The sequence below is a fragment of the Asterias amurensis genome, chromosome 10 (genome assembly GCF_032118995.1).
Source record: "Asterias amurensis chromosome 10, ASM3211899v1".
Taxonomy (NCBI): Eukaryota; Metazoa; Echinodermata; class Asteroidea; order Forcipulatida; family Asteriidae; genus Asterias; species Asterias amurensis.
This window is the reverse complement of record NC_092657.1, coordinates 6316278-6342959: the sequence shown is the minus strand read 5'-3', so window position 1 is coordinate 6342959 and position 26682 is coordinate 6316278. Positions and strand designations below refer to the sequence as shown.

At 41.0% G+C, this 26682-nt stretch overlaps 2 protein-coding genes across 4 annotated transcripts; both read left to right on the top strand.

Annotated features, from left to right (window-relative positions):
* The first annotated feature begins 397 nt into the window (after window positions 1-397).
* Window positions 398-25140, top strand: LOC139943273 (large neutral amino acids transporter small subunit 1-like). 3 transcript variants are annotated; one of them, XM_071940096.1, is made up of 12 exons: window positions 398-1156; window positions 4634-4759; window positions 6396-6504; window positions 8230-8274; window positions 9273-9396; window positions 11497-11600; window positions 14045-14141; window positions 14808-14957; window positions 19490-19667; window positions 20477-23204; window positions 23865-24037; window positions 25017-25140. In XM_071940096.1, exons 1-10 carry the CDS (start codon window positions 613-615, stop codon window positions 20539-20541), a joined length of 1542 nt encoding a protein of 513 aa, XP_071796197.1. In that variant the 5' UTR covers window positions 398-612; the 3' UTR covers window positions 20542-23204; window positions 23865-24037; window positions 25017-25140. The 3 variants fall into 3 exon arrangements, with proteins under 3 accessions (XP_071796197.1, XP_071796196.1, XP_071796195.1); XM_071940095.1 differs by lacking the exon at window positions 23865-24037 and having other exon boundaries at window positions 25017-25114; XM_071940094.1 differs by lacking the exon at window positions 25017-25140 and having other exon boundaries at window positions 23865-24232.
* On the top strand, window positions 24496-25778 carry LOC139943274 (lectin BRA-3-like). The gene has a single exon (XM_071940097.1). It carries the CDS (start codon window positions 24951-24953, stop codon window positions 25437-25439), a length of 489 nt encoding a protein of 162 aa, XP_071796198.1. The 5' UTR covers window positions 24496-24950; the 3' UTR covers window positions 25440-25778.
* The last annotated feature ends 904 nt before the right edge of the window (window positions 25779-26682 follow it).

Genomic DNA, 26682 nt, shown 5'->3' with positions numbered 1-26682 from the left:
CAACTGATTGGGTTCGACGTGGGTAAAAAGACGTCTGGGTACTGCACGCCGTGTGATAGTCGTCGGACTATCACACGGCAAACGATGCACTATCATACGGCAAACGATGCACTATCAAACGGCCGCCGTCTAGTAAAACTAAGACATATTTTTATCATGTGACGTGCTCTAAATCAACGAAAAGGCAGAATAATTGGAAGGGGTGTTATAAATGTTATAGTGACATGGCATACGACAATGCGATTGAGTCAGTTCTTTTCTGTTAGTGCACAAGTCAGTGTAAAGCAGTGTACTGTGAAAAATCTGCATAAATGCATGATTGACTAATTAACTAATGCCTTGATTAGATACGAATCCTTCAGATCAGATCTCAGTCGTTCATTGGATCCGGCCGATGTGGATAGATAAAAGTTGAATAAAGGTTAACCACAGTATCATTGTGCGGTAAAGTCCGTTGTATACGAAGTCACACTCTGTATTTACTTGGCTTCACGGGTTGAGATGTGTTCTTGCACGACCCGCTACAAACTATACACATTTCATCAAGATTGGAACAACCATCAACATGTCGATGTTAAACATGAGTGGTTTTTGAATGTCTTATGTCGGTAAATGATGATGGATCTATCAGGGCTTCAAGACGCTGATGTGGGAGATGATGATGTGGATTTCAGTCCAGCAACAAATAAATCTGTCGATGGTAGGAGAATGTCGAGTGAGAATGGTGGCTCGAGTGAAGGGGTTAAACTGGAGAAGACAATCACCCTGTTGAACGGTATTACCATCATCGTCGGCTCTATCATCGGGTCAGGTATCTTCATTTCCCCTGTCACTGTTCTCTCCAACAGCGGCTCCACGGGCATTTCAGTCATTGTCTGGGCCGCCTGCGGGTTGCTTTCCCTGGCAGGGGCGCTCTGCTACGCCGAGCTCGGCACGAGCATCAAGAAGTCCGGCGGTGATTTTACGTACATCAAGATGGCCTTCGGTGCTGTCCCGGGGTTTATGTACCTGTGGGTGACCATGATGGTATCGCTGCCGTGTCAGCAGGCCATTGTCTCCCTCACCTTTGCTGACTACGTCTCGCTGCCCTTCTTTACCGAGAAGGAATGTCCACCACCAGCTGAGCTCCGCGGCATGCTTGCCGCGTTCTGCATGGGTAAGTTAGCGTGTCAAACATAACAACTGTACGGGTGTTTTTCAACTATTTACCCTAAACGAACAGCCGTGGATTTCACCAAACTCATCCTAACTTAGGATTAATCCTATATGACTTAGGACGTCTTAAGTTCCGTATCATTATACGTTTGGACACAATAGGATTAGTTATCGTGTTTCGTGAAATCGGCTGCCGATGCTTTACAAGTTGACAACATAACCGCCATGTCTTTTTTTAGACTATTTATTCGACATTAACTTTTTTAAAGTGATTTTTTTTTTTTTGCTTTTGTTTATACCGTACCAAACACAATAATTAATGAACATATAGAATAGCAGTTGTATTTGCTACTCAAAAACGGTTGGATTAAATAAATACTTAAAGTTCCGAACTGAACAATTTTCCAGAATACCTGACGGTGCCCAAGCGTGAGCCCGAACCGAGGCCTCGGTTTCGAAAAGGCACTTAGAAAAAGTGCATGAGTGAAAATGTTTCTTAACTAATCCATATTAAAAATGCCATAAGGGGATGAAATAAAATAAGAGATCAATGATTAGGGTGGAAGTGGTAGGCGAGGCAGAGGACCACAAAGCCACTGAACAAATCAGAAACCAGTTGACGACTGCTCAGTGTCAAAAAAAAAAAATATTACCACGAAAATGTATCATTACAAAGGTTATTAGATTAGAGCAAAGGAGAGCTGTTAATATTATGACCATTGTTAGAAACCATCACCCCCGTTAACAAATGTAGTGTAGAAGAGGTGAGTTTTCAACACAAAATCGAGGAAGGTTTCAGGCATGAGGACACACATTATTTGCATGCAACAGTGTTTTGTTTTATTGTTTATAAGTGTTTATTGCAGTCTCAATACCCGTTGGGTCAAATTTTCAGAGGTCTGTGTTTTTATACAGATGTTGGAATAATAATACCACTTGGAGTTACTGGTTTTTGACAATAACCAAAAGGTATACGCTGTGTTTATGTCGTAGGATATCTACACAAACGATTGATTTGAACGTATTTTTGCTCAACAAAAAGTACCGTTACATAGCCCAGCATCAAATATCTTCACTCTGGAGTTTGGCATCAAACCTTAGTTGGTAACGAGTATTATGGAGGTTGATAGTATAAACCATTGTGAGAAACGGCTCCCTCTGAAGTGACGTTGTTTTCGAGAAAGAAGCAATTTTCCACGAATTTGATTTCGAGACCTCAGAGTTAGAACTTGAGGTCTCGAAATTAAGCACCTGAAAGCACACAACTTCGTGTGACAAGGGTGTTTTTTCTTTATTATCTCGCAACTTTGACGACCAATTGAGCTCAAAGTTCAGATATACCAATTGAGAAGACTAGTCTTTGACAATTACCAATAGTGTCCAGTGTCATTAAAACTAAAATATTGAAACTCATTCGATCTACATACAGCAACCAGTTAAAGACACTGAACACATTTGGCACTTGTCAAAGACAAGTATTTGTACGTTATACATATAATAACACACCTGTGAACATTTGAACTCAATTGGTCGTCGAAGCTGCGAGAGAATAGTGGATGAAAAAAGTAACATTTTCACACGGAGTTATGTGCTTTCAGATGCTTGGTTTCGGGACCTCAAAATCACACTCTGAGGTCTCCAAATAAAAAACTACTTCAGAGGGAGCCGTTTCTCACAATGTTTTGAACTATCGACAGTTCTCCATTGCTTATGACCAAGTAAGTTTTTCTTCTAATAATTATTTTGAGTAATTACCAATAGCGTCCAATACCTTTAACACAGACTAGTAGGCAAAAAAAAAAAAAAAAACACGGGCAGTGTCGAGGTCAAGTGTTAATGTAGGTCTACTAAATGTATTAATTAATATATTGTACACAGTGATAACAAGCCTTGTAATTTTACATCAATTGAGATATGAAAAAAAAAAAAACTTATATCAGCGAACCATTATCAGTAGTCATCTGTTAATTTTCCCATTACTAACTTTTCTCAAAAAAAACAAAAAACAAACCGATTACAGAGGTGAACGAATCATCCCGTATGCTGATGTGCTTCATAATATAAAGTTGCTGTGGACCCACATGGTTGTACCTGATGAAAACTGGTTGATAATTCAAAGTAAATTAAAAACGTCACATATGGTGCAATGCTAAATACAACCATTATGAACCTGAGGTTGGTCATATTCAGCTCACGAGTTAAATGCTTTGCATATTACTACTTTAGTATTTAGTCATGGTGAAAAACTTCTCTAGAACTGTTTCTCTGAGCCGAACGGCCATTAAAATATACCACAAAATTACACATTTAGTTCAAAGTGTTAATGATGACTGAGGGAGTCGAACTCTTTGGTCTCTTAGAAAGGACTATTCTGTTGTAATGTGCGATTGCACCACTCAGGTTATGCAATAAACCAGTCAGGCGTGACTGGGGCGTGCACTAAGCACCACGCAAGCCCTGGCCACGCCAGTCGTATTCCTGAAACCAACCTGTCTGCTAGAGCTAGCTCCTCCAAACCCCCAGGCTTCAGAGCGGTGCGACTCACCTATCCGGTAAATATCCGAATGTCGCTATAATAGCGCCGTTCACAACAATTCTATGAGGGTGGGGTGTTCAGGTCCAACTTTTATTTTGCAATACCTATTTTTGAAACAATTTTGGATGGTGTAGTTAATACTTGCCCTTTTGCTCATCGATATAACGTCAGGGAGTTTATACGATTTTCAAGGCTTGTTGTAGATTCCTAGAGTGGTATAAATAGTTAAAGAAGCTGGACACTATTTGTAATTGTCAAGTACCAGTATTTCCATAATTATTTTGAGTAATTACCAATAGTGTCCACTACCTTTCATCACTCTTGTTGTGACGGTATTTTGTATAAACAGATGGAATTACAAACATACCGCGTAGTGTTAAGTAATGGACCCTTCCCATGAAATATGCTAATTACATCCACGCATGCGTACAGACCCTGTTAGTTGTGCACTAAGCAGACGCGCAATCGCACCCGATAGCCGTGTACAAAACATAGATGTGCGAGAATGGGGGATGATCAAAACTCTGTTATCTTTGGCAGATCACAGTCCTTCTCTAGTTGGAACATACGAATTAATGAGTTCTTTGAGATATAGCGGAGCATCTGTGTCGGTGATACATTTAAAAACAATTGTGAGAAGTTTGAACTGGATGCGTTTTGAAATTCAGAGCCAATAAAGTTCACGGATAAGTGGAGAGACGTGGTCATATTTCTTGGCCTGGAAAATGTACAATTTCTTCATGAGTGTGGGGTCATATAACTTATGTACTGCTTGTTGGTGCAGTTTAGCAGAGACTTTGACAAAACGATCTCATTGTGAAAAGAAGAAAAAAAGATGTCCCAAAAATAATACAGTCGCAATCATCGTGAATATTTATATTCAAACTTTAGCAATGAAATCATAATACAGTTTTAATTGGTATTGCATTCCTGTTTCCATAGTAACGTTGACTCTCATTAATGGAATCAGTGTTCGATGGGCCACACGAGTCCAAGACGTCTTCACTCTGGGGAAGGTTCTGGCACTAATCCTCATTATCATCATGGGAACGATAGAACTTGCCAAAGGTAAGACCCTTCTTCTTAAGTAGAATTTGAAACTTTGCATAGTGGAAATAAGATATAGAAGAGTTTGCGGATCAGCGGTGATGCACGAAGGCGGGAAATATAGGTGGGAAGTGAACTCGATGATGCGTGGTGAAACCTGTTGTGGAGCCTTGGGTGGTGTGTGGGGGTGTGTGCTCACTGAACCGTGTCAGTAGGAACAAGCACAGGGGATAGTGAGGGTGTTGGGCCTAGGTGACTGAGGGTATATAAGACCCAAAGCAGTCTAATGGTTGGGGGTGACCGTGGATATAGAAGATCCATTGGTCAGGAGGAGGGGGAGCCGATGTCTTGGGGTACAGTGTCATGCTTGTGGATCTCGATGGCCTCTCTGATGCGTCTAGGGTGCCACGCCTGGATGGGAGCGATGATTTCAGCTGTATCCCAGTTCACTCGGTGGTCAGTGATGTGGGAATGCTTTACGATGGCGGATTTAACGATTTTATTCGTGCATCACCGCTGATCCGCCGCCCAGTACTTAAGCAGCATGCAGCATCAGAGTCCAGCATTCTCCAGAAGACGATCAGAGCATACTGATCGAAACGTCGAGTTAATCCAACGGTTCTTTTCAGAACCACCCCAACTCATTTAGAGATTGTTATTACATGGTGTTACCACAAACTCTTCTATACCCTTCTTCTTGTTTAACATTGGTTTGAATTTTGTTTTGTTTATTTGGTCTGCTTGCTTGCTTGTTTGCTTGCTTGATTGATTGCTTGCTTGATTGATTTATGCTTGCTTGCATGCCTGTTTCTTTGCTTGCATACTTGCTTTTTGCTTGCTTGCTTTTTGCTTGCTTGCTTTGCTTGCTTGATTGCTTGCTCGCTTGATTGCTTGCTCGCTGGACCGCTTGCCTGTGTATTTGCTTGCTTGCCTGCTTGCTTGCTTGTTTGCTTTGCTTGCTTGATTGATTGCTTGCTTGCTTGATTGATTGCCTAATTCTTTGCTTGCTTGCTTGCTTGCTTGCTTGCTTGATTACTTGCTTGCTTGCTTGCTTGCTTGCTGGGCTTGCTTGCTTGCTTGCTTGGCTTGCTTGCTTGCTGCTTGCCTGTTTCGTTACTTGCTTGCTTGTTTGCTTGCTTGCTTGCTTGCTTGTTTGATTGCTTGTTTGATTGCTTGTTTGATTGCCTGTTTCTTTGCTTGCTTGGGAATGCTTGCTTGCTTGCTTGATTGCTTGCTTGTCTGTTTCTTCGCTTGCTTGAATGCTTGCTTGATTGCTTGCTTGCTTGCTTGATTGCTTGCTTGCTTGCTTGCTTGTTTGATTGCTTGTTTGATTGCCTGTTTCTTTGCTTGCTTGGGAATGCTTGCTTGCTTGCTTGATTGCTTGCTTGTCTGTTTCTTTGCTTGCTTGCTTGCTTGCCTGCTACATAAAAATTATTTGCTTGCTTGCGTGGTTGATCGATTGCACTTGCTTGACTGTATGCTTGTTTGAACGTTTGCCCGCTATTCTGCCAGAGGTTGCTTGCTCACTAGCTTGTTTGCGTGATTGTTGTTTGTTGCTGTTTGCTGTGTGCTCACAAATAGGGTAAAACATTAACCAGCCAATCATAAACTACCGATCTCTGCTTTCTGAGTTAAAGTGAGGGATATGTGATTACAGGTACTACGAGCAGTTTTGAGAACAGCTTCAACACTGTACCCGGACTTTCGATGTCAGCCTCCGGTATGGCCCAGGCAATGTACGGCGGACTTTTTGCGTACGGTGGATGGTAAGATTAAATACCCCCCCCCCCCCAACTCCCCGAACCCCACCACCAACCCCTTCAACTCAGGCTTACTCTTACCGAATAACATCAACTGTACTTTATTCATCTTGTTTGGCAATCAAGCATTTTGTTAGTAAAGTAGCTGGGGGCTCCCTTACTACTGGCGTGTCGTGTTCCAGCGGTTGATTCCATTGGACTCAAGTCCGGTGTTTCTCAAATCCCGGTCGAGACACTCGGGTCCTTGGAATAGGTCCCCGGTACTAAACATGACTGATTTATCCCAGTGCTAACGAATAACCCAAATCAACAGTGACAGCCTATTTAAGGGTCTGTGTACTTTTTGTAGGACAGAAAACACAATGTCCACAGATTTACACTGAACATAGTTGTAAGATAATGATAGTAGAAAGCTTCCCTGAAAATATTATTTGCTGAGGTGCTGTAGTTTATGAGAAATGAGTAAAACAATGTCATGGCAATAATTTCCGTCTCACCTCAGCATGTAAAAATGTATTTTCATGACATCGTTTTATCTTTCATTCATAAATACCTCAGACAGTTTCGCTATTCCTATTGGTGGGGAGCACGTCACGTGGGTGTGTATAAACCTTTGTTTGTGAACGGTAAAAAGTGTTGAAACACGGGCGTGACACGCGAGCTTGCACCTGTACTGTGATAAGACAGTTTCTTCATTCCTTGGTCGAGAGCAACGGCCGGGACAGTTGTGCCACATCACGCGATACGCGCGACGCGCACAGCAATCCCTTATAAGGAGTTGTTTACCCGAGGGCCTTACCATTTCATAGCTAGAAGGGTGTTGTGTTGAAAGAAATCATTGAACAATTATATTTGTTGCATTTATTTTACTTTTTGACCAAAAAGTGTTGATGTTTTTTGACCGAAAAGGTATATATAAATGGGAATCAAAGTGTGTTGAATCGGTTTCAACTAGTGGTTTAAACCCGCCGAGGCCTGGTTCTTGATTTACCTCGACTTCGTCTCGGTAAAATTGAGAACCTCTTCACCACACATTGATTCCCTTATTATTATCTTGCAACTTCGACGACCGATTGACCTAAAATGTTCACAAGTTTGTTATTGTAGGCATACAATGTTGAGATACACCAACTGTGAAGAAAAATGTTCTTATTTCAGTGTTGGCCTAAACACGGTCACGTGGGATGAACTAATATAGGCTAGTGAGCGCGCGCGCGTGTTTTGCGGGAACAGTACCAGAGCGGGCACTAGTCTTTGCAAATAGACCTTATCGCAAATACCAATGCGCAAGCGCAGACTGTTGAATGAGGTGCATTGTGGGATATATATGAATCAAATTTGTAATTAGCTAGACCACAATGCACCTAATTCCAAGCTTTACGCGCCCTCCCCAGTATTTGCGAAAAGATAGACCTTTTCGCAAATACTGGGGCGCGCGCGTAAAGCTTGGAATTAGGTGCATTGTGGTCTAGCTGATTACAAATTTGATTCATATATATCCCACAATGCACCTCATTCAACAGTCTGCGCTTGCGCATTGGTATTTGCGATAAGGTCTATAGTGCCCGCGGTAACAGCGCCCTCTCTTGGCTTGAACCGTGAACATACAACTACAAAACTCATTTTTCTTTGACAATTACCAATAGTGTCCACTGTCCTTAAATGAGACTCATAAATATTAGTCCAACTGCATTAATTTTCTAAATTAGAAAGGTTATGTTCGTTTGGCAGGAACTTTCTGAACTTCTTGACGGAGGAACTCCAGAACCCAATCAGGTAAGTATAACGTGACACCCTCGCGGCAGGAGACTCTGACCACAAGATAATTTGTCCCCTCAAAAGGGCGGAAAACCCTTTCACACGAGAGCACTTTAGCAAGGGTAAAGTGTAGCATGTTTGTACAATATTATTTTTACTGTCCTTACAAAATAATGTTATATATTGCTGCATTTTACAACCATGCTGGAACTAAGCAATGGACCCCAGTTAAATTTATAATGTCGTGTGGACAGCACTTTTAATTAACTGCGCCGAATGAGATTTCTGATGTGTCAGTCCGTACACAATCACGCAATGTTAAGTCACATTGAAGGCACTTGACACTATTGGTGATCACTCAAAATACTTGCTATCGTAAAAACTTTACTTGTTAACAAGCACTGGAGAGCTGTTGATAGTATAAAACATTGTGAGTAACGGCTCCCTCTGAAGTAACGTAGTTTTTGAGAAAGAAGTAATTTCTTACTTAAATATTTGAATTTGATTTCGAGATATCAACATTTGATTTTGAGGTCACGAAATCAAGCATTTAAAAGCACACAACTTGTGCGACAAGGGCGTTTTTTCTTCCACTATTCTCTCGCAACTTCGATGACCAATTGAGCTCCAATTTCAAAAGGTTTGTTATTTTATGCATATGTTGAGATACACCAAGTGAGAAGACTGGTCTTTGACAATTGCCTATAGTGTCCAATGTTTTAATAAGTGTCTACATACTGTTTTCATAGAAATATGAGCGGGTCTAAGTATCGTTTAGAATTATTTCGAAAATATGTAGATTTAAAACAAAAATGCTTGCAAGCTCTGGCTCCCACATTCATTTGACTTGAAATCACAAATGTAGCAATTTGTTAAAATCTTGAATCGTGTTTATGCTTCCAGACTAGGACAAAGCAGTTATAAACAATACACTGTTCTGTTTATTGAGACCATACGTGCAACTTATTAATGGCCTTCTCATCTCAAATGTTAACCTTTCGCCCTCTATTGTCAAGGAACTTGCCTCTTGCCATCTTGATCGGCTTGCCCGTTGTGACCATTATCTACGTCTTAGCTAACATCAGCTACCTAGCTGTTCTAAGTCCACAGGAGATGCTCATCTCAGATGCAGTGGCACTGGTAAGTCACAGTGGGTGCGTTCGTTTAGCTTCCCTGGGTCGACCCCGATGTGGCGTATTTTTTTTTCCAGAACGAACGTGGGCACACAATTACCCCACGTTCGTCCTCGAACCTGGAGAAAACCCCAGACACGTCACCACGTGAGCCTTCCCGTGGTGACGTCAGTGCACCTCGGGCCAGCCCCAAGAGCCCCACTTGTGGATAGGGTCACTTGGGGCTGACCCGAGGTGCACTAACGTCACGACGAGAAGGCTCGCGTGATGATGCTTCTGGTTGTTTCCAGGTGGAGCGTGGGTAAACATTTGCACACGTTCGTACTGGAAAACAAAATAGGCGACTTTTCCAGGACGAACGGTGGGTAATTGTGTGCCCACGTTCGTCCTGGAAAAAAAAAAATAAACTACGACACATCGGGGTCGACCCCGGGAAGTAAAACGAATGCACCCAGTCAACCGTAGAACTACAGCCATAATGATCAAAGTCCTAATAGCGCAGGTATCTACATTACAAGGTACTCGATGTGCTTAGTGTATATACTAACTAACATACATCAGCCACATCCAGGAACACCGGGGCGAACCCCTTCTCTTTTTCGTTAATTGCACTGGGTTATTTCACATGCATTACACAACACACAGGACCAACGGCTTTATGTCCCTTCCCATCACAGTGGGGGTAGGGTTGGTAGCGGGGTCGGAGGCTCCCTTCCTGAACCCTCCCCATTCCCCTCCCAAAATGAGATCTGAAAATATGCATACACAAATGTTTTGATAAATTTGTAGATTTAATAATTATATATAATAATCATTATAACCATGAATAAAAACAAACAATAATAAGTAATAATCAAATAATAATATTCATGAAATAACAAAACAATCAATTATTTGTAAACAAGACGAATTAGGTGTAATTTTCTTAAATGATTTTGTTTTGGGGTTTTGTTTTTGTTTATGTCCCCGCTTACACTCCCTCTGTAATTGTTGTTTTTAAGCACTTCGTCCAATGGAACAGTGGTGGTCGTACAGACTTGAGAGATTTCAAAAACAGCTATCAACAACAATACATTGAAACTGTTTATGATTATTTACTTTTTGCTCGTCAGATGTGTTGGGGTATTTTGTTCGATTGTCTATCCAAAAATATAAGTGTACCAATAAGGCTTCATGTTTTTTTAATACCAATATGGCTCACCAGGCAGTGTTTCTATCAAGTTTCATTGGCAAGTAACGACTGGGAATATTTTTACTCCCTTTAGACAGAATTCATGCCTTTTAAAGACTAGTAAAAGACCAGTCTTCTCACTTGGTGTACCTCAACATATGCATAAAATAACAAACCTGTGAAATTTTGAGCTCAACTAGTTGTCGAAGTTGCGAGATAATAATGAAAGAAAAAACACCCTTGTCACACGAAGCTGTGTGCGTTTAGATGGTTGATTTCGAGACCTCAAGTTCTAAATCTGAGGTCTCGAAATCATAATTCGTGGAAAATTACTTCTTTCTCGAAAACCATGTCACTTTCTCACACTGTTTTATACCATTAACCTCTTATCATTACTCAACACAAAGTAAGGTTTTATGCTAATAATTCTTTTGAGTGATTACCAATAGTGTCCACTGTATTTAAAGTAACGCTCGGGTCTTGTTATTCATTTATATTCCTATATGGAGTGAAGCAATTATGATTAAATACCTTGCTCGTATAGTGCGACTGACCAGGCCATGACACGAGGCCACAATCTGCAAATTACAAAATGTGCGTTTACCGCCCGCAAAACCGCCCTGCTCATCTCCAAGAGCTAAAGGTGGTTAAATGTATGAAGATCTGACGTCACACTTCGAAGCTTCGTGTATATCCACCTTTGACCTACATTCATTTCACATAGAGAATCAAATTCTATGGCAGACGTGATAGGAGTGTACTGTTTGGGCATCTATGGAAAGCTAATGTCACTGTGCACGTTTATCCAATGATAACATTATATCCAATGGAATCCATGGACCTAACTAGCAGAGTCTTTATTCTTGCAGATGAAGACAGGGCCCCTTGTCCAAGGGGTCGTTCTTGTTTATGAACCTTTCACAACTTTATCAACAGGCATTCGGTGAGAAGACACTGGGTGTTGCGTCGGTTATTATTCCCATATCGGTCGCTATGTCAACCTTTGGAGGCGTAAACGGCCTACTTTTGGCAAGCTCAAGGTAACATTTTACTCGTTTTAAAGGAACACGTTGCCTTGGATCGGTCGAGTTGGTCTTTGAAAAACGTCTGTAACCGTTTGTTATAAAATGCATACGGTTAGAAAGAGGTTGTAAAAGTAGAATACAATTATCCACACAAACATGCCTCAAAATTACACGGTTTTCCTTTTACCTCGTCGACTAACACGGTCGGCCATTTATGGGAGTCAAATTGTTGACTCCCATAAAAGGCCGACCGTGTTAGTTCGCACAGTAAAATGGAAAACCACGCAATTTCGAGGAAAGTTTGTGTGGATCATTGTACTTTTAAAACATCTTTCCAACCATATGCATTTTATAAAACAAACGGTTACAAACGCTTTTTATAGACCAACTCGTCCGATCCAAGGCAACGTGTTCCTTTAAAAGGTTTGGATACAATTTATATGACACGAAACACAATGTCCACAGATTTACATTAAACGTACACGGTTTGAAGATAACGATGGTTGAAAGCTTCACATCAAAATAATATTTATGCTGAGGTGCTGTAGTTTTTGAGAAACGAGTAAACAAGTCACGAAAATAATGTTTGTCTTTAGTGAGACGAACATTAGTTTAGCATGTGCACGTAGTCAAGAGTTATGGCAGTAAGCCAGACCGACCAATATGTGACCATGGAGCACACACTAGAATTGAAAGTGTGATGCCTAAAGAAATACCCTGATGGTATAAGAGATAACAAACACACAACCCTACTTGTGGAAGTGTCGTGGCCGAGTGGTTAAGAGCACCGAATTCAAACTCTGGTGTTTCTGATCAGCAGAGTGTGGGTTCTAATCCCCAGTCGTGACACTTGTGTCCTTTTAAAAGCAAGCCACTTAACCATTGCTTCGTCCTTCGGATGGGACGTAAAGCCGTTGGTCCCATGTGTTGTGTAACGCATGCAAAAGAACCCGGTACAATTAACAAAAAGAGAAGGGGTTCGCCCCGGTGTTCCTGGCTGTGGCTGCTGTATGCGCCGTAGCACCTTGTAAACCCTTATAAGGTGCTAAATAATTGGGTCTCAAAACTCATCACTGCAATTACCTATCTTTCTGAAAGTTTGTATATACTCAGCACCTTGAGTACCTTGTTTGGTAGATACGTGCGCTTTATAAGACTTCGATATTAATATGACTATTATCATTACTTACAAAGTGGCCTCTGCCAGTGTCCCAGGGAATTCAGTCCGCCAGATATTATGTCCCTCATATGGAGAGTTATAAAGGGACACGTTGTCTGGATCGGGTAAGTTGTTCACCTGATGACAGTTTGTTATAAATGCATATGGTTAGAAATATGTTTTAAAAGTACATCATAACGATCCGCACAAATATGCCTCGAAGTTGCACGGTTTTCCATACAGGTCGTGAACTAACACGGTTTTTGACTCCATAAAATGACCGACCGTATTTGTTCGCAAGGAAAACCACGCAATTTCGAGGCAATTCGAGGTTTGTGTTGATCATTGTGATCTACTTTAAAACATCTTTCTAACCATATTAATTTCATAACAAACAGTTTCAAACGCTTTTCATGGACCAACTCGACCGATCCAAGGCAACGTGTCCCTTTAACATGGGGTGGAGGAGAGGATTCAACAGAGGGCGCTATCAGCAGTGGTTTGCACACAGTTCGTCAAATGATTGGGTGACATAATCTCTGGGGGACAGACTCTCCTGCCACACCAGCAATCGAACCGGGGTCCCCAGTGGTGTGAGTCTTTACCAACAAGCACCCATGACACCCTGAACGTGTATTAATTGCATTAATGAGAGACTTTTGAGACGCTGGCGGCAGCAGACATAATAGTCTTTTTTTGCAGCTTTGAGCGTTTGCACACAATGCTCAGTAGTGCTCAAGAAGGTCTGTGCACGCGCAGAACCGCGACAAAGGTAATGTCCAGAAGTCTCCAATACGCCTCTCTTAATGCATTACGTCACAGTCCTAACCCAAAACTATGACATACGCATTTCTTAATATTTATGCATGAGGTACGTCACAATGCTAACTCAAAACGAGGCGAAGGGCGCAGCCACTGCAAGTGATGGGGAACGTGCGCCCATAGCCTCATTTTGGGTAAGAATTATGACGTCATGCGTGAGGCGTATTATGCGTAGCCACTGCAAGTGTGGTGGCGGACGTGCGCCTATAGTCTCTTCTGGGGTCGATTTCACAAAGAGTTAGGACTAGTCCTAACTTAGGACTAGTCCCAGGAGATATACAAATTGCATGGATGGTCCTAAGTTAGGACGAGTAACTGGTCCTAACTCGAGATAAGACTAGTCCTAACTCTTTGTGAAATCCACCCCTGGGGTAAGAATAATGACGTCATGCATAGATATTAACGGAGGCGTATTGAGTTGCCGATACCTGCCTCTAATAACTAACATGGCTTTAATGTTCTCGTTAATCTATCTCAGGCTAAATTTTTCTGGTGCTCGAGACGAGAATTTACCTCAGATGTTGGGAATGATCCACGTAGAGCAGAGGACGCCCCTCCCAGCACTCATGTTCACGGTATGCCTTAATGATAGTGCAATGATAGTTCTAAACTTGAGGTCTCGAAATCAAATTTGTGGACAATTACTTCTTTGTCGAAAACTATGGCACTTCAGAGGGAGCCGTTTCTCACAATGTTTTATACCATCAACCTCTCCCCATTACTCGTCACCAAGAAAGGTTTTACGCTTATAATTATTTTGAGTAATTACCATTAGTGTCCACTGCCTTTAATATCTGAGTCCCAAGTATTGCTATCAATTTACTTCATCTCTATCTGTATTGGGCTATCCCGTCGTAAACGACGATGAGTTCGACGTTTGTCACAATCATGTAGCAACTTCGAGTAGGCCTTTTGCACCATGGCTTTATAACAAAAGGTTGAACCCAAGCTGGTCGACCATTGGTTGACTACTGTGGTCGACCATTTGAAACCAACCTCGAGCCCATGGTTAATTTACTGGTGAACCAGTGACAGTATAGCGAAAAGGCGGAAGGTTGACTATAGACTTCCAAATGAGTCGTTCGAGTGAATGCGTCACTGCGTCACTGGTCGGTGGTCAATATGTAGTTATGTAGTTATTATGATACGGTTATTGTAAAATGCGTTATAATACAGAACCACGTGATAGTATTATCATAAGAAACATAAATAATTTAATTTGTTTTTTTTTTCCCCGTTAGTGTTTAGTGTCGTTGATGTATCTATTCGTCAGTGATATTGGCCAGCTACTGAACTACTTTAGTTTCGTGACGTGGACCAGTATTGGTATCTCCATATCGGGAATGCTGTATATGAGATGGAGTGAGCCAGACCTGGACAGACCAATAAAGGTAAAGTATCTTACGTCATAGAGTATTGCATGACCAGGTGGCGGCCATTTTGGAAAGACAATGACACTGCACAATATCTTCGATACCAAGATCTGTGCGTCCTCGCTAAACATTGACATTTATCCTAAATCTTATTGACTCTAAATTTTGCTTGTAATTACTTCACATCTCTTTTGTTTACTTCTCTTTTGTTTTGCATCTAAAAGTGCATAGGTACTTCTCTGTGATTGTGATATGCGCTTTATAAGATTGGTTCATTATTATCATAATAATATTACTGTTTGCATAACGTGATATTTTCACAAAACTATGAAATTCAAACAGTAAAAACACAAAAATGTAACCCATTCCAAAGACACAAACTTTGGGGACATAACATAAACAAGCAAACTACTTTACTTTCATGATCAAACCTATCATTTCCTATACACACAGAATACTTTAACAAGTACGGATTGTGCTAAATGTTACGAATTATTTATAATAAAATACAATCAAGAATGCTTTCAAGCATACAAGTCAAGTTACAAAATACACGAACTTTGTCAAGATTCGTATTTTACTTAAGTATTTAAAAAGTCCAGGCTAACAAAATACGAATGAAAGTGCTAAATGATAAATATACGAATATTTATAATCAAATACAAGCAGAAAAGCGTTACAAAAATGAAAGACTAAAATGTTAAAAATGAAGCGAGGCACGCAATGATGATGCACGCTAACCGCGGACACTATTTAGCAAGCTTCCGTAAACAATGTGACGTCATAGACGCTTGACCAATCAGAACGCAATATGCTAATGAGCGGACACTTATTGCCAGCGGACAGTTTTTGTCATGACATCGGTAAGCGTCTAAGAAACATTCGTTATTACGGATGCACAATCGGCTATAACAAATTCATTTTCCGTTATAATAGGTTCACACTCCGTTGTAATTGATCCACAGTACATTACGACGGATTCACAACTCGTTATAATGCATTGGCAATACGTGATAACGTATCTAAATTCACAACTTGTTGTTAATGCATTGACCATACGTTATTAAGGATAAAAAAAAACATCTTTACGCATTTACATTCCGTTGTTACGGATTCAAAACCCGTTATAATGCATTGACAATCCGTAATTAATATGAATCTAAAAATCAAAATAACGCAATCACAATCCGTTATTACGGGTTCACAACTCGTTATAATTCATTAGCAATCCGTTATTACGGATTTAAATTTCATTATTACGCATTCTCAATCCGTTGTTAGGGATTCTCAAACCGTTTTAACCGATTCAAAATCAGCAACTACGGAAGAACAGTCTGTATAATGAATTCAAAGGCCCTTATTTAAAAATACCTTTTTACGCATTTATAATCGCTTATTGTATTATCAGTACTAGCCACTCAATCCTAGTGGCAGTGGCTGCGCAAACGGCCTCGTTTTGGGTTAAAATTGTGACGTCATGCATACATAACAAGAGAGTCGTATAACAGTCTTGAACTAATAGTCAAGAAATATGCCTTGAGTAATTTAACGCCGGTTTTGCCCCATGTTCAGTCTTAAACATTTCGTTTGCTATACTATGTGACACCCTTCCATAAACTCGATACTACACGCCAGCGTTGTGTAAATTACCTTCAAAAGTCGAAAGTTGGGACCTGCTGCAACTTTCACAGCACGCTTATCTCGAACAAATTATCAGATTACTTTATAATCGCAGGGTCATAAACGAGATTATTCATTCAATGTTGACACGTATAATCCTATGTAGATAGTCGTGCAAGCACGTAAGGTTCAATTTACCACTTTGTCAACAGTTCAGCACTTTTTAATTTTCCTCATACACGGAGGTACCTTGCAGTGATAGTACCACTTGATCGGCTTGCTTGGACAACATTCATGGTGGGAGTCTCCGTTTTAAAAGGGGTGTTTGGTTGAGTCTTCCAATATTTAATAAACAAGTTTAAGACACCTTTCAGGGAACTTGCAAGAGTTTTGTATAATAATAAACGTAGTAAGGGGACCACGAACACGCATTAACATGGAACAAAATATATATCATATATTATTATTGCACTATTTCTGGTAATTAAGCAAAGGATGCCTGAAAAGTAATTTAATCCCAGCTCAAAAGTAGAGGAGACCTTTAGCATTAAGGAGGTTTATATACATGCATTGACTAACAAGGGCGGGTGAGTCGAAATTAAAAACAAAACAAAACAAAAAACGACATCATTAGATGGGAGCTACTGTTTTAAAAACAAGAAAAATCTTGAACAAAACTAATGTCCGTTTCTTATTTACCTGTACAACAATGAGGGAATGAGTACGATTGCTGCAGCCGGGCGAGAGCCCCGCAGACCCCCTCGGTCGTACTTTTATAACGGACCGGGTCTTCACGTAACGCTCGTGGGGAACGGAGCGCCGCTGGCCCCCACGAGCCACCTCTCCAACGAGTGCCTCCGACTCTGCACTTTGCCGTGCTCCCAAAAACACCGTCTTTCCACCAACTCGGGGCCCGTGCCGGGCCCCCACTGCAGCCGGGCGAGAGCCCCGCAGACCCCCTAGGTCGTACTTTAATAACGGACCGGGTTTTCACGAAACGCTCGTGGGGAACGGAGCACCGCTGGCCCCCACGAGCCACCTCTCCAACGAGTGCCTCCGACTCTGCACTTTGCCGTGCTCCCAGAACACCGTCTTTCCACCAACTCGGGTCCGTGCCGGGCCCCCACTGCAGCTGGGCGAGAGCCCCGCAGACCCCCTCGGTCGTACTTTAATAACGGACCGGGTCTTCACGTAACGCTCGTGGGGAACGGAGCGCCGCTGGCCCCCACGAGCCACCTCTCCAACGAGTGCCTCCGACTCTGCACTTTACCGTGCTCCCAGGACACCGTCTTTCCACCAACTCGGGCCCCGTGCCGGGCTCCCACTGCAGCCGGGCGAGAGCCCCGTAGACCCCTCGGTCGTACTTTAATAACGGACCGGGTTTTCACGTAACGCTCGTGCGGAACGGAGCGCCGCCGGCCCCTACGAGCCACCTCTCCAACGAGTGCCTCCGACTCTGCACTTTGCCGTGCTCCCAGAACACCGTCTTTCCACAACAATGAGGGAATGAGTGTGATTGATATAAAGGCGTTCCAGAGATAGGCTTGCTTTTAATCGGAGGGCATAAGAACATGTGTGTACCCTACAAATACAATAAATGACCAAGAGTACAATAATTAATAATTTGTTCTGTATACTTCACATAATATATATGGAAGAGAATACAGTATACACTATTATGTTTTGTATACTATATATTATACATGTTTTACAATGGATGATCGAGAGCGCAATAACAAATTACTCTATGTTCTGTATACTACAAATACAATGGATGACCGAGAGTACAATAATTCCTATCTGTTCTGTATACTGCATATACAATGTACGACCGAGAATACAATAATTCCTATCTGTTCTGTACACTACATATACAATGGATGACCGAGAGTACAATAGTTCATATCTGTTTTGTACACTACATAATTATACGATGTACGACCGAGAATGCAATCATTCCTATCTGTTCTGTATACTACAAATACAATGAATGACCGAGGGTGCAATAATTATTATGTGTTCTGTCACTAAAAACATATTGGATGACCGAGGGTACATGGGGAGGGTGACCGAGAGTGTAATAATTCCTATATGTTCTGAATCCTACATCTGTTCTGAACACTACAAATACAATGGGATGACATAGAGTGCAAATACGTCCTATATGTTCTGTATACTACAAACACAATGGAAGCAAAGGGTACAATACGTCCGATCTGTTCTGAACACTACAAATACAATGGGATGACATAGAGTGCAAATACGTCCTATATGTTCTGTATACTACAAACACAATGGAAGCAAAGGGTACAATACGTCCGATCTGTTCTGAACACTACAAATACAATGGGATGACATAGAGTGCAATACGTCCTATATGTTCTGTATACTACAAACACAGTGGAAGACCGAAGGGTACAATACGTCCGATCTGTTCTGAACACTACAAATACAATGGGATGACATAGAGTGCAAATACGTCCTATATGTTCTGTATACTACAAACACAATGGAAGACCAAAGGGTACAATACGTCCGATCTGTTCTGAACACTACAAATACAATGGGATGACAGAGAGTGCAATACGTCTTATATGTTCTGTATACTACATATGTAATGGGTGACCGAGGGTGCAATGTTTACCATATTATGTTCTATATACTATAGATACAATGGATCGCTGAGGGTAAAACAATCCATGTTCTGTACACTACATATACAATAGATGATCGAGAGTACACTATTTACTAAATTATGTTATGTATACTCTAGGATGACTGAGGGTAAAACAATTCCTATCTGTTCTGTACACACAAATACAATAGATGACTTAGAGTACAACATTTCCTATATTTTCTGTATACTACAGATACAATGAATGACCGAGAGCACAATAACAATTATTTCCTTTATGTTCTGTACACTGCAGATACCATGGATTCTACCCGTGCTGTTCGTGTTTGTCTGTGTGTTCCTAGTGGTGTTTGGAGCCATTGGTCAACCCGTCGATACCCTGATTGGCTTTGCTATATCACTGAGTGGTATCCCAATTTACTTCATCGGTATCTACTGGGAAAATAAGCCAGCATGGATGTTAAACTTCATCGGTAATAGTCAATCATTTCATGCGGGCTACTCTAATGGGTCGTGGATAAACGCTTGGTGGCAGCAGACCAACCATGTCAATCAAACCGTTTATCGGAAATGTGCGCATGCTCCAAACTACCTCATCACTGAAAGTCACAAAGAATAAACCTTTTGCGATGTTACAACTGCGAGTTTTGCATAGCGGCCAATACAAGAGGCCTAAGTCACGTGGGGGTATACAGTGCATGTTGAGAAACGATAGGTGGCAGCAGACCATTCTGGTCAATCTATCCGTTCTTTGGAAATGTGCGGATGATTAAAACTGTTTACGTCACCACTTGAAATTACCTGGCAAAGATCTTTTGCGATGTGTCTGCTGCAGGTTTTTGTCAACCAGTTGGGAAAAGTATGGACGGCCTTTATTGAAAAGAACTTGTATTTTTGAATACTCAACTGTAGAAACAATACACTCATAAAATAAATCACAATAAACAAGCAAAATGTAAAACAATTGTTACTTGTATCGGATACAAACGATTCTCATTTCTAAAAATTTACCCATGTAACCAAAGCCAGTGAAAAATTTCAAATTTGTAAGTCAAATTTCAACAAAATGAAATGCCAAACCTATTTCTGCTGCCACCAAGAGTCCAAAGTCCACTAACTGGTGATTACGCCAAAAAATATAGTTTTCACCTGACCTTGAATATATAATGGCACATTCATTTGTTTACTCTCCTTTTAGACTACTTCACAATAGATAAACCTTATCGTCAATTGCTAGCTATGTAAATATTTGTTCTGATCATCTGCATTTATGTTTATACAGATTCGACTACGGTGTTGCTGCAAAGAACCCTCATGGTTGTGCCGCAAAACTTGAAACAAGACTAAGACTCTGGACTGCTGGTCAAACAACACAACACAACGCTGAACTTTTTAAATTTGACTTTTCTTCCAGGTTTTCTAATTACTTCGTTTATTTTCGAATTGTAGTTATATACCATTATCACGGTGTGGCCATCTTGATTCCAACTCATTGTAACCAAACTGAGGCTGGACGAAATAATAGTCTGGTGCCATGTTTGCGCAATGGACGTTAGCATTCATTACTGTTATTAAAACAGGGAACATGACCAAGATGGTGAAAGCATGAAAAGGGTCTATTATGTTAGTACACTGCACTTCAGTTGAATATTTTGCAATGTCAATAAAAAGGTAACTAAATAAAGTCATTTCACAAAGTGTGAACTTTTTAGGCTTGAAATAATTTCTTCCACGGTAAAAAAACAAATAAAAATAAAAAATCCCCCCCCCCTCCGATAAGCCTTCCTGGTACTCACTGTCCACTTTTATATTAATTCCACCCAGTACATTTTTCCAGACCCGTTTCCTGTCCGGTCTGGAGCTGTTAGTAGGGAGTTTTCGTTTTCGACGACGGGTGGTTCTGCGACGGTTTTTCAGCCAACCGTCGTCGTTTTCAGCACAACGAAGATTCATACCAAGTACTGTCGTAGAAATTGAGGGACGACCGTCCTCAAAGCCGACGCATGCGCAGATGACGCCAAATGTCATCATTACCGTCGCAGAACCATCCGTCGTCGTAAACGAAAACACCCTAGTAAATAGCTCACCATCTCCCTGACCATACTCCAAGAGGAGTATAATGGGCGATAGCTCATGGACAGTTGACTCTTGGGATTACTCCCAGCTTAAGGTTGTGTCTATTGTTTGAGGGGAGCCATGGTTGTGGACTCGAAAACAATGGGCCAACGGGGAACAGCTTGAAGCTGGGCCAGCACACCCGGGCACCGGGCGGGATACCAGTAGTTGTTGTTGTTTTGTTTTGTTTTTTACCGTGGAAGAAAATATATCACGCCTTACAGTTTTATGTTAATGTTTGTTTTATTTTTGCTCAATAACGTATTCATAAAGTTATTATATTGTTACTTTGCAAATGAAAACTGAGTCCGCTGAAGTTCTAGTCGGTGGGTGTTACTTCTTGATTGTCTTGGGGTGGATTTAGATGATTTGAAAGTCAGTGGAGTTGGTTACGAATTGGTACGATTTTTCTAACACGTTTAACATGTTTTAGTTGATATGAAATGACTTCATCAATCAAGACACAATGCAATTAAGATTATCCCCAAAACATACCCATGTTAGAACAAAATAGAATTATGTTTGTATATATTGGATATATTTCATATAATTATTTTGATTTGAAGATTGGGGATAGGTTGTAGTCTGGTTACCATACCCAGAAATCTCCGACTAGGCTCTGTCGAATTTAGGGTCCGTTATCACCGATATAAGGTGCAGACATGGTTTCCCTGGAGATGACCCCCCCCCCCCCCCGAGCCTGACAAGTTGCGTCATGCTCTATTTTTGACCGTGGGTGATACCTGTCCTAAGATTTTTAACATGAAACGTCAAGGAATCTTTTGTGAGGGAACCAGACTAGATAGGTTGCAGCCGAAATGAATACAGTTGCTTCATAAAATGACCTGATTTAGACTTAGCGGCACTTGCGTTCTTGGGCAAGATGCTTTACCATAACTATTTGCACCACTGTGAACAAAGAGGGCGCATGATTCAAATCTTTCGCGTTTCTGGCTTGCCGCAGCTGGACGTGAACTGGTTCGTCTCCGGTTGGAGGATCAGAAACACACAGAGGCTTCATTGAGCGCAATATTCTGAAGGGATTTCGGGTGAAGTATACAATTAATCATGAAGTAAAGTGACTAAGGGTATAACCCCGAAAAGGTGAACATGTTTTATTCGGGGTATTTCCGCCGTGTTACAGCCTTAAGTTTGCTGGAACAGGCGAGGGGTTGCTTTACGAAGAAGGATCTTCGGTACCGCTTTGGTGTGTCTCTTTGCTCTATTGTAGAACATGCCCTATGGCACAGCAGTGCGGTTTTAGAGCAGAATGGTTCATACTGGTACACATCAGGGAGTATTAACATAGGGGGCACACGGAAAAGTTTTTCTTCAGAGCTGGTAGTAGATACCATCATTCCTTTTCGTATTTCATTGCCTTTTCATCCATTTAAAATTATTCCATGTCAGCCGGGTCAAATAAATTGCGGCCTTTTGTATACATCGGGTCCTCCCTTTAGGAGTCTGCCGAGTAACCACCGTAAACGTATTAAAGGGAGCTATAGTCAAATGTAGGAAGGAACCCCCTTAAAGTAATAATAAAGTCAACATGCCAGTTTATCGTCGACTCATTGTATAAAATAATGTACACAATTTGCACATTGCATTTTCGTTTACCTTTTTCGGTGCCATGTTTACTTTGGGGTAATCTTAATTTAAATGCGTTTAGATGGCGTACAAAGGGACTTTTTGTGTACACTGGTTGTGCATTCTTGAACCTCAGACCATGAATAGATCACTGGTATTGAAATCCTGAATGCACTGAACCGTTTTCATAATGCTTTGCGAACGTGGCTTTTCAGCTCGCCTACACCGTACGGTCGTCAGTGTTTGCCGAATCTGTGGTCACTGAGCCATGGACCTAACTCGCAAGAAATGTGTCAGAGATTGTCCAGGTGAGCAGTATTTTAAAGTCACTAGCTTCTTTGTCCGAGTCCCACACATTCGCTGTGGGGTTAAACAATGGTAGGCCTAAGTAGGATTTGAAACTTTGCATGATGCAAATACGATATGGAAAAGTTTGCGGTAACACCATGTATAGTAGTGACTATTTGCACCACTGTGAACAAAGAGGGCGCATGATTCAAATCATTCGCGTTTCTGGCAGGCTCAAGGTGGAGAGGGGATACGGGGGTCAGTGATACAGCAAGTGGTTTGTAGGTTAGCAAAGGGGGAAAATGTACCCACCCTCCCTCCCCCCCCCCCCCCCATTTTCCCGGATCAGTATATATAATAACTGTCAACCCTCCTACCTGGTGTACCCTTCCCTAAAAGTCCGTCTGGTTGTTTAGTGAGGGGCACAACTTTCACAAATGGTCCAAAACAGTTGGATATGGTCCGCGGTCCCCCTAGGCCTAAGTAAATAGCAAAAATCAGTACAATGTATTAATTCAAATTTAGACGTAATCAGAGAAGTTTGTAATGGCTAAATATGCGTACAGTGAGGTTTGGCCACGGGCCGGTTTTACAGTACGTCTGAGTAGGGTATAACACTTTGTAAACCTGAGTAACATTTTCCTTTTTTTTTTTTTGCATCCCACTTATCCATTCCACAGGGACAGATGTAACAAAGGGAAAACTCCGGACTCGGGATTCTACACCACAAATCTTTTACACCCATATCTAAACCTAAATGTAGAGTCTTGAGCCCGCGAGTGAGCAGTGATGCAAATAGTTTACTAAAGTGTCCTTCGGATGGGACATTAAGCCTCAGGTTCCGTGAAATACGGTTGGTAGTGCAAACACAAACTCGCCAAAATCGTGGAAGAATACTAGTTATAGCCCATGTGTTTTTGATTCACCATGGCAAACACTTTTATGTTAATGTTTCTTCAGGCTTGCATGCTCATTGACTAATAAGTTCAATTGTATTAAAGGGTCTATGTAACTTTTGTAGGACAAAACTTAAACACAATGTCCACAGATTTCCACTAAACTTACACAGTTTGAAGATAATGATAGTAAAGAGCTGCCCTGAAAATACTACTTGCTGAGGTGCTGTAGTTTTGGGGAAATGAGTAAAACAATGTCATGAAAATAATTTTTGTCTCATGAGATGAAAATTATTTTAATCATTTACAAACGGATTTTCATGACATTGTTTTACTCATTTCTCAAAAACTACAGCACCTCAGTAAGTAAGATTTGAAGGGAAGCTTTTCACTATCATTATCTTCAAACCCTGTTAGTTTAATGTAAATCTATGGACATTTTGAAAAAGTACCAAAATCCTTTAAAGGTACCCTTGGTTTTGTCCACCAAAATTGTATAATATCTGAATGTTTCAAAAACTACGAAGCACCATAAAGTTTATATTATTCTTAATGCCATCAATATGGTTATTGAAAACTTAAGTCATGACAGATGGGGAGACTTAAAATATTCCCAAAGCGATGTAATGTTGCCTATCTCTGTCAGATTAATCATGAATATTGTTTTTTAATAAACAAATATGTAATACAAATTTTCGCTCAATAAAGACACAGTGTGTAATGATACTAAGTAATTTTGATATTAAGCCTTGTTTTAACTTGGGATTAGATTTAATCTGGGTATATAAGACAAGATGGATATTGAGGCACAACTCATTACAGGAATTAATGTTACCACTGTAACAGCACGGCTATTCGGACAATCCCAACATGAGCGTTGTATTACGGTACCTTGGTGTTTTCGCACTAGCCTGTTTAGTTGTCGCCCTACCCCAGGTAGAATGCAGATGTCCTGCGGGTGCCACTAACTGGATCGAGAAAAACAGCACCTGCTACAATTTCATCAGAAAGGAGGAAACATGGGACCAGGCTAGACTCCAGTGTGCCTTTGAAAGCGCCAATGCAGATCTCGTCATGCTGAAAACTGCAGATGAACTTATCTACGTCCACACCTTGGTACATGCCGGAATCGTCATCGGTTGCGGTAAGAAATACTGGATTGGACTAAACGATAGAGAGCTGGAGGGGGAGTTCAAGTGGGTGGATGGAACAACTGCTGGGTACACCAACTGGGCAAGATTCGAACCCAACAATGCGTTCAGAGAAGACTGCACTGAGATGGGGTACGAGGATGCACAATGGAACGACGAAGACTGCGGCAGGAAAAGGTGTTTTGTGTGCGCAGTGACCTCTGATTAGAGCTCGCCCCCAAGAGCTACATTTTGAACATAATTTTGAACATTATATTGTTCAGGACTTCGACGTCAACAACACAAGACCATATAAGCGACCAAATAGTGGAACACCTGGGGATATAGTAGGACACAATAAGTACAAATTCTTTAGACCATTAATTTGCACGTGGTGTCACAGAGAAGGGCGCCCTCTATTGACGGTACATTTAGCGGATGGTTTCATCAACTGGCCCCTTTCTTTACGGATAAAGACGGACACTGGTCTTACACAATGGATATGTTGTTACACGGACTGTATATACATTAGAAACAAAGTAGTACGGTGTGGCGGTATGTCTGAATACCCCCCCCCCCCCCCCATCACCAACACCAACACCACCACCCAAACAGCGAACTGTCTACCAACTTCCTCCGACAGCGCCCTCCAGCCAATGTTAATTACCTATAGGAACAGGGTCTCCGGGACAGCATTTTCCTAGGAGACCGGCATGCCACTTTAATGGTATATTTATTTGTCATAGCCTGGAAATATGACGTCAACTGCTGCGAAATAATTATTTGCTGCGAAGACAGCCATGTGACGTAAATTATAATCGAGGACACGGCTTATAGTTTCACAACAGTTATAACATCCCCCTTGTGATTTGTATCGTTGTAATAAAATCACATTTTGCTTCGTAAAGTTTCCCCTAAAATGTTCATTCTTAACACTATGCCGTGAATCTGTATGTAATTTTCTCAATCAAAACTATAGTAATTGGCAAATACGATAATATAATCAGATAATAAATGATTTTTTAATATAATAATTTGATATAATTTGTTTAAATATAATTGCCCGTCACTGGCAAATATTGTCTTAGAATATGGGTATCGCATTAATTTCAACTAGTACACTGATGTCAATTAAAATAATCGAATGTAATAAATGCAATAATTTGAAACTGCATTAGTAATTTATTTTGTGTTTCCATTTTGTTCATAATTAAAATTAATTAAAATGTTTTTCGTCTGAAGTTGTCCCGTTGAATAGACATTGTATTCATATGTAACTTTCACAGGTACCTAGAAGTATTTTAATAAAATATATTTGGCAATTAATTCAGCATTCGTCAACAAAAGCAACGGTCCTACTATTTATTTATTTATTTATTTTTTTTGCTGCGGGGTTGGAGTAGAACGTATGGACCACTTCAAAGCACTGTACACGTTTGATAAAAAAAAATCAAAGACCAGTATTTGCACAG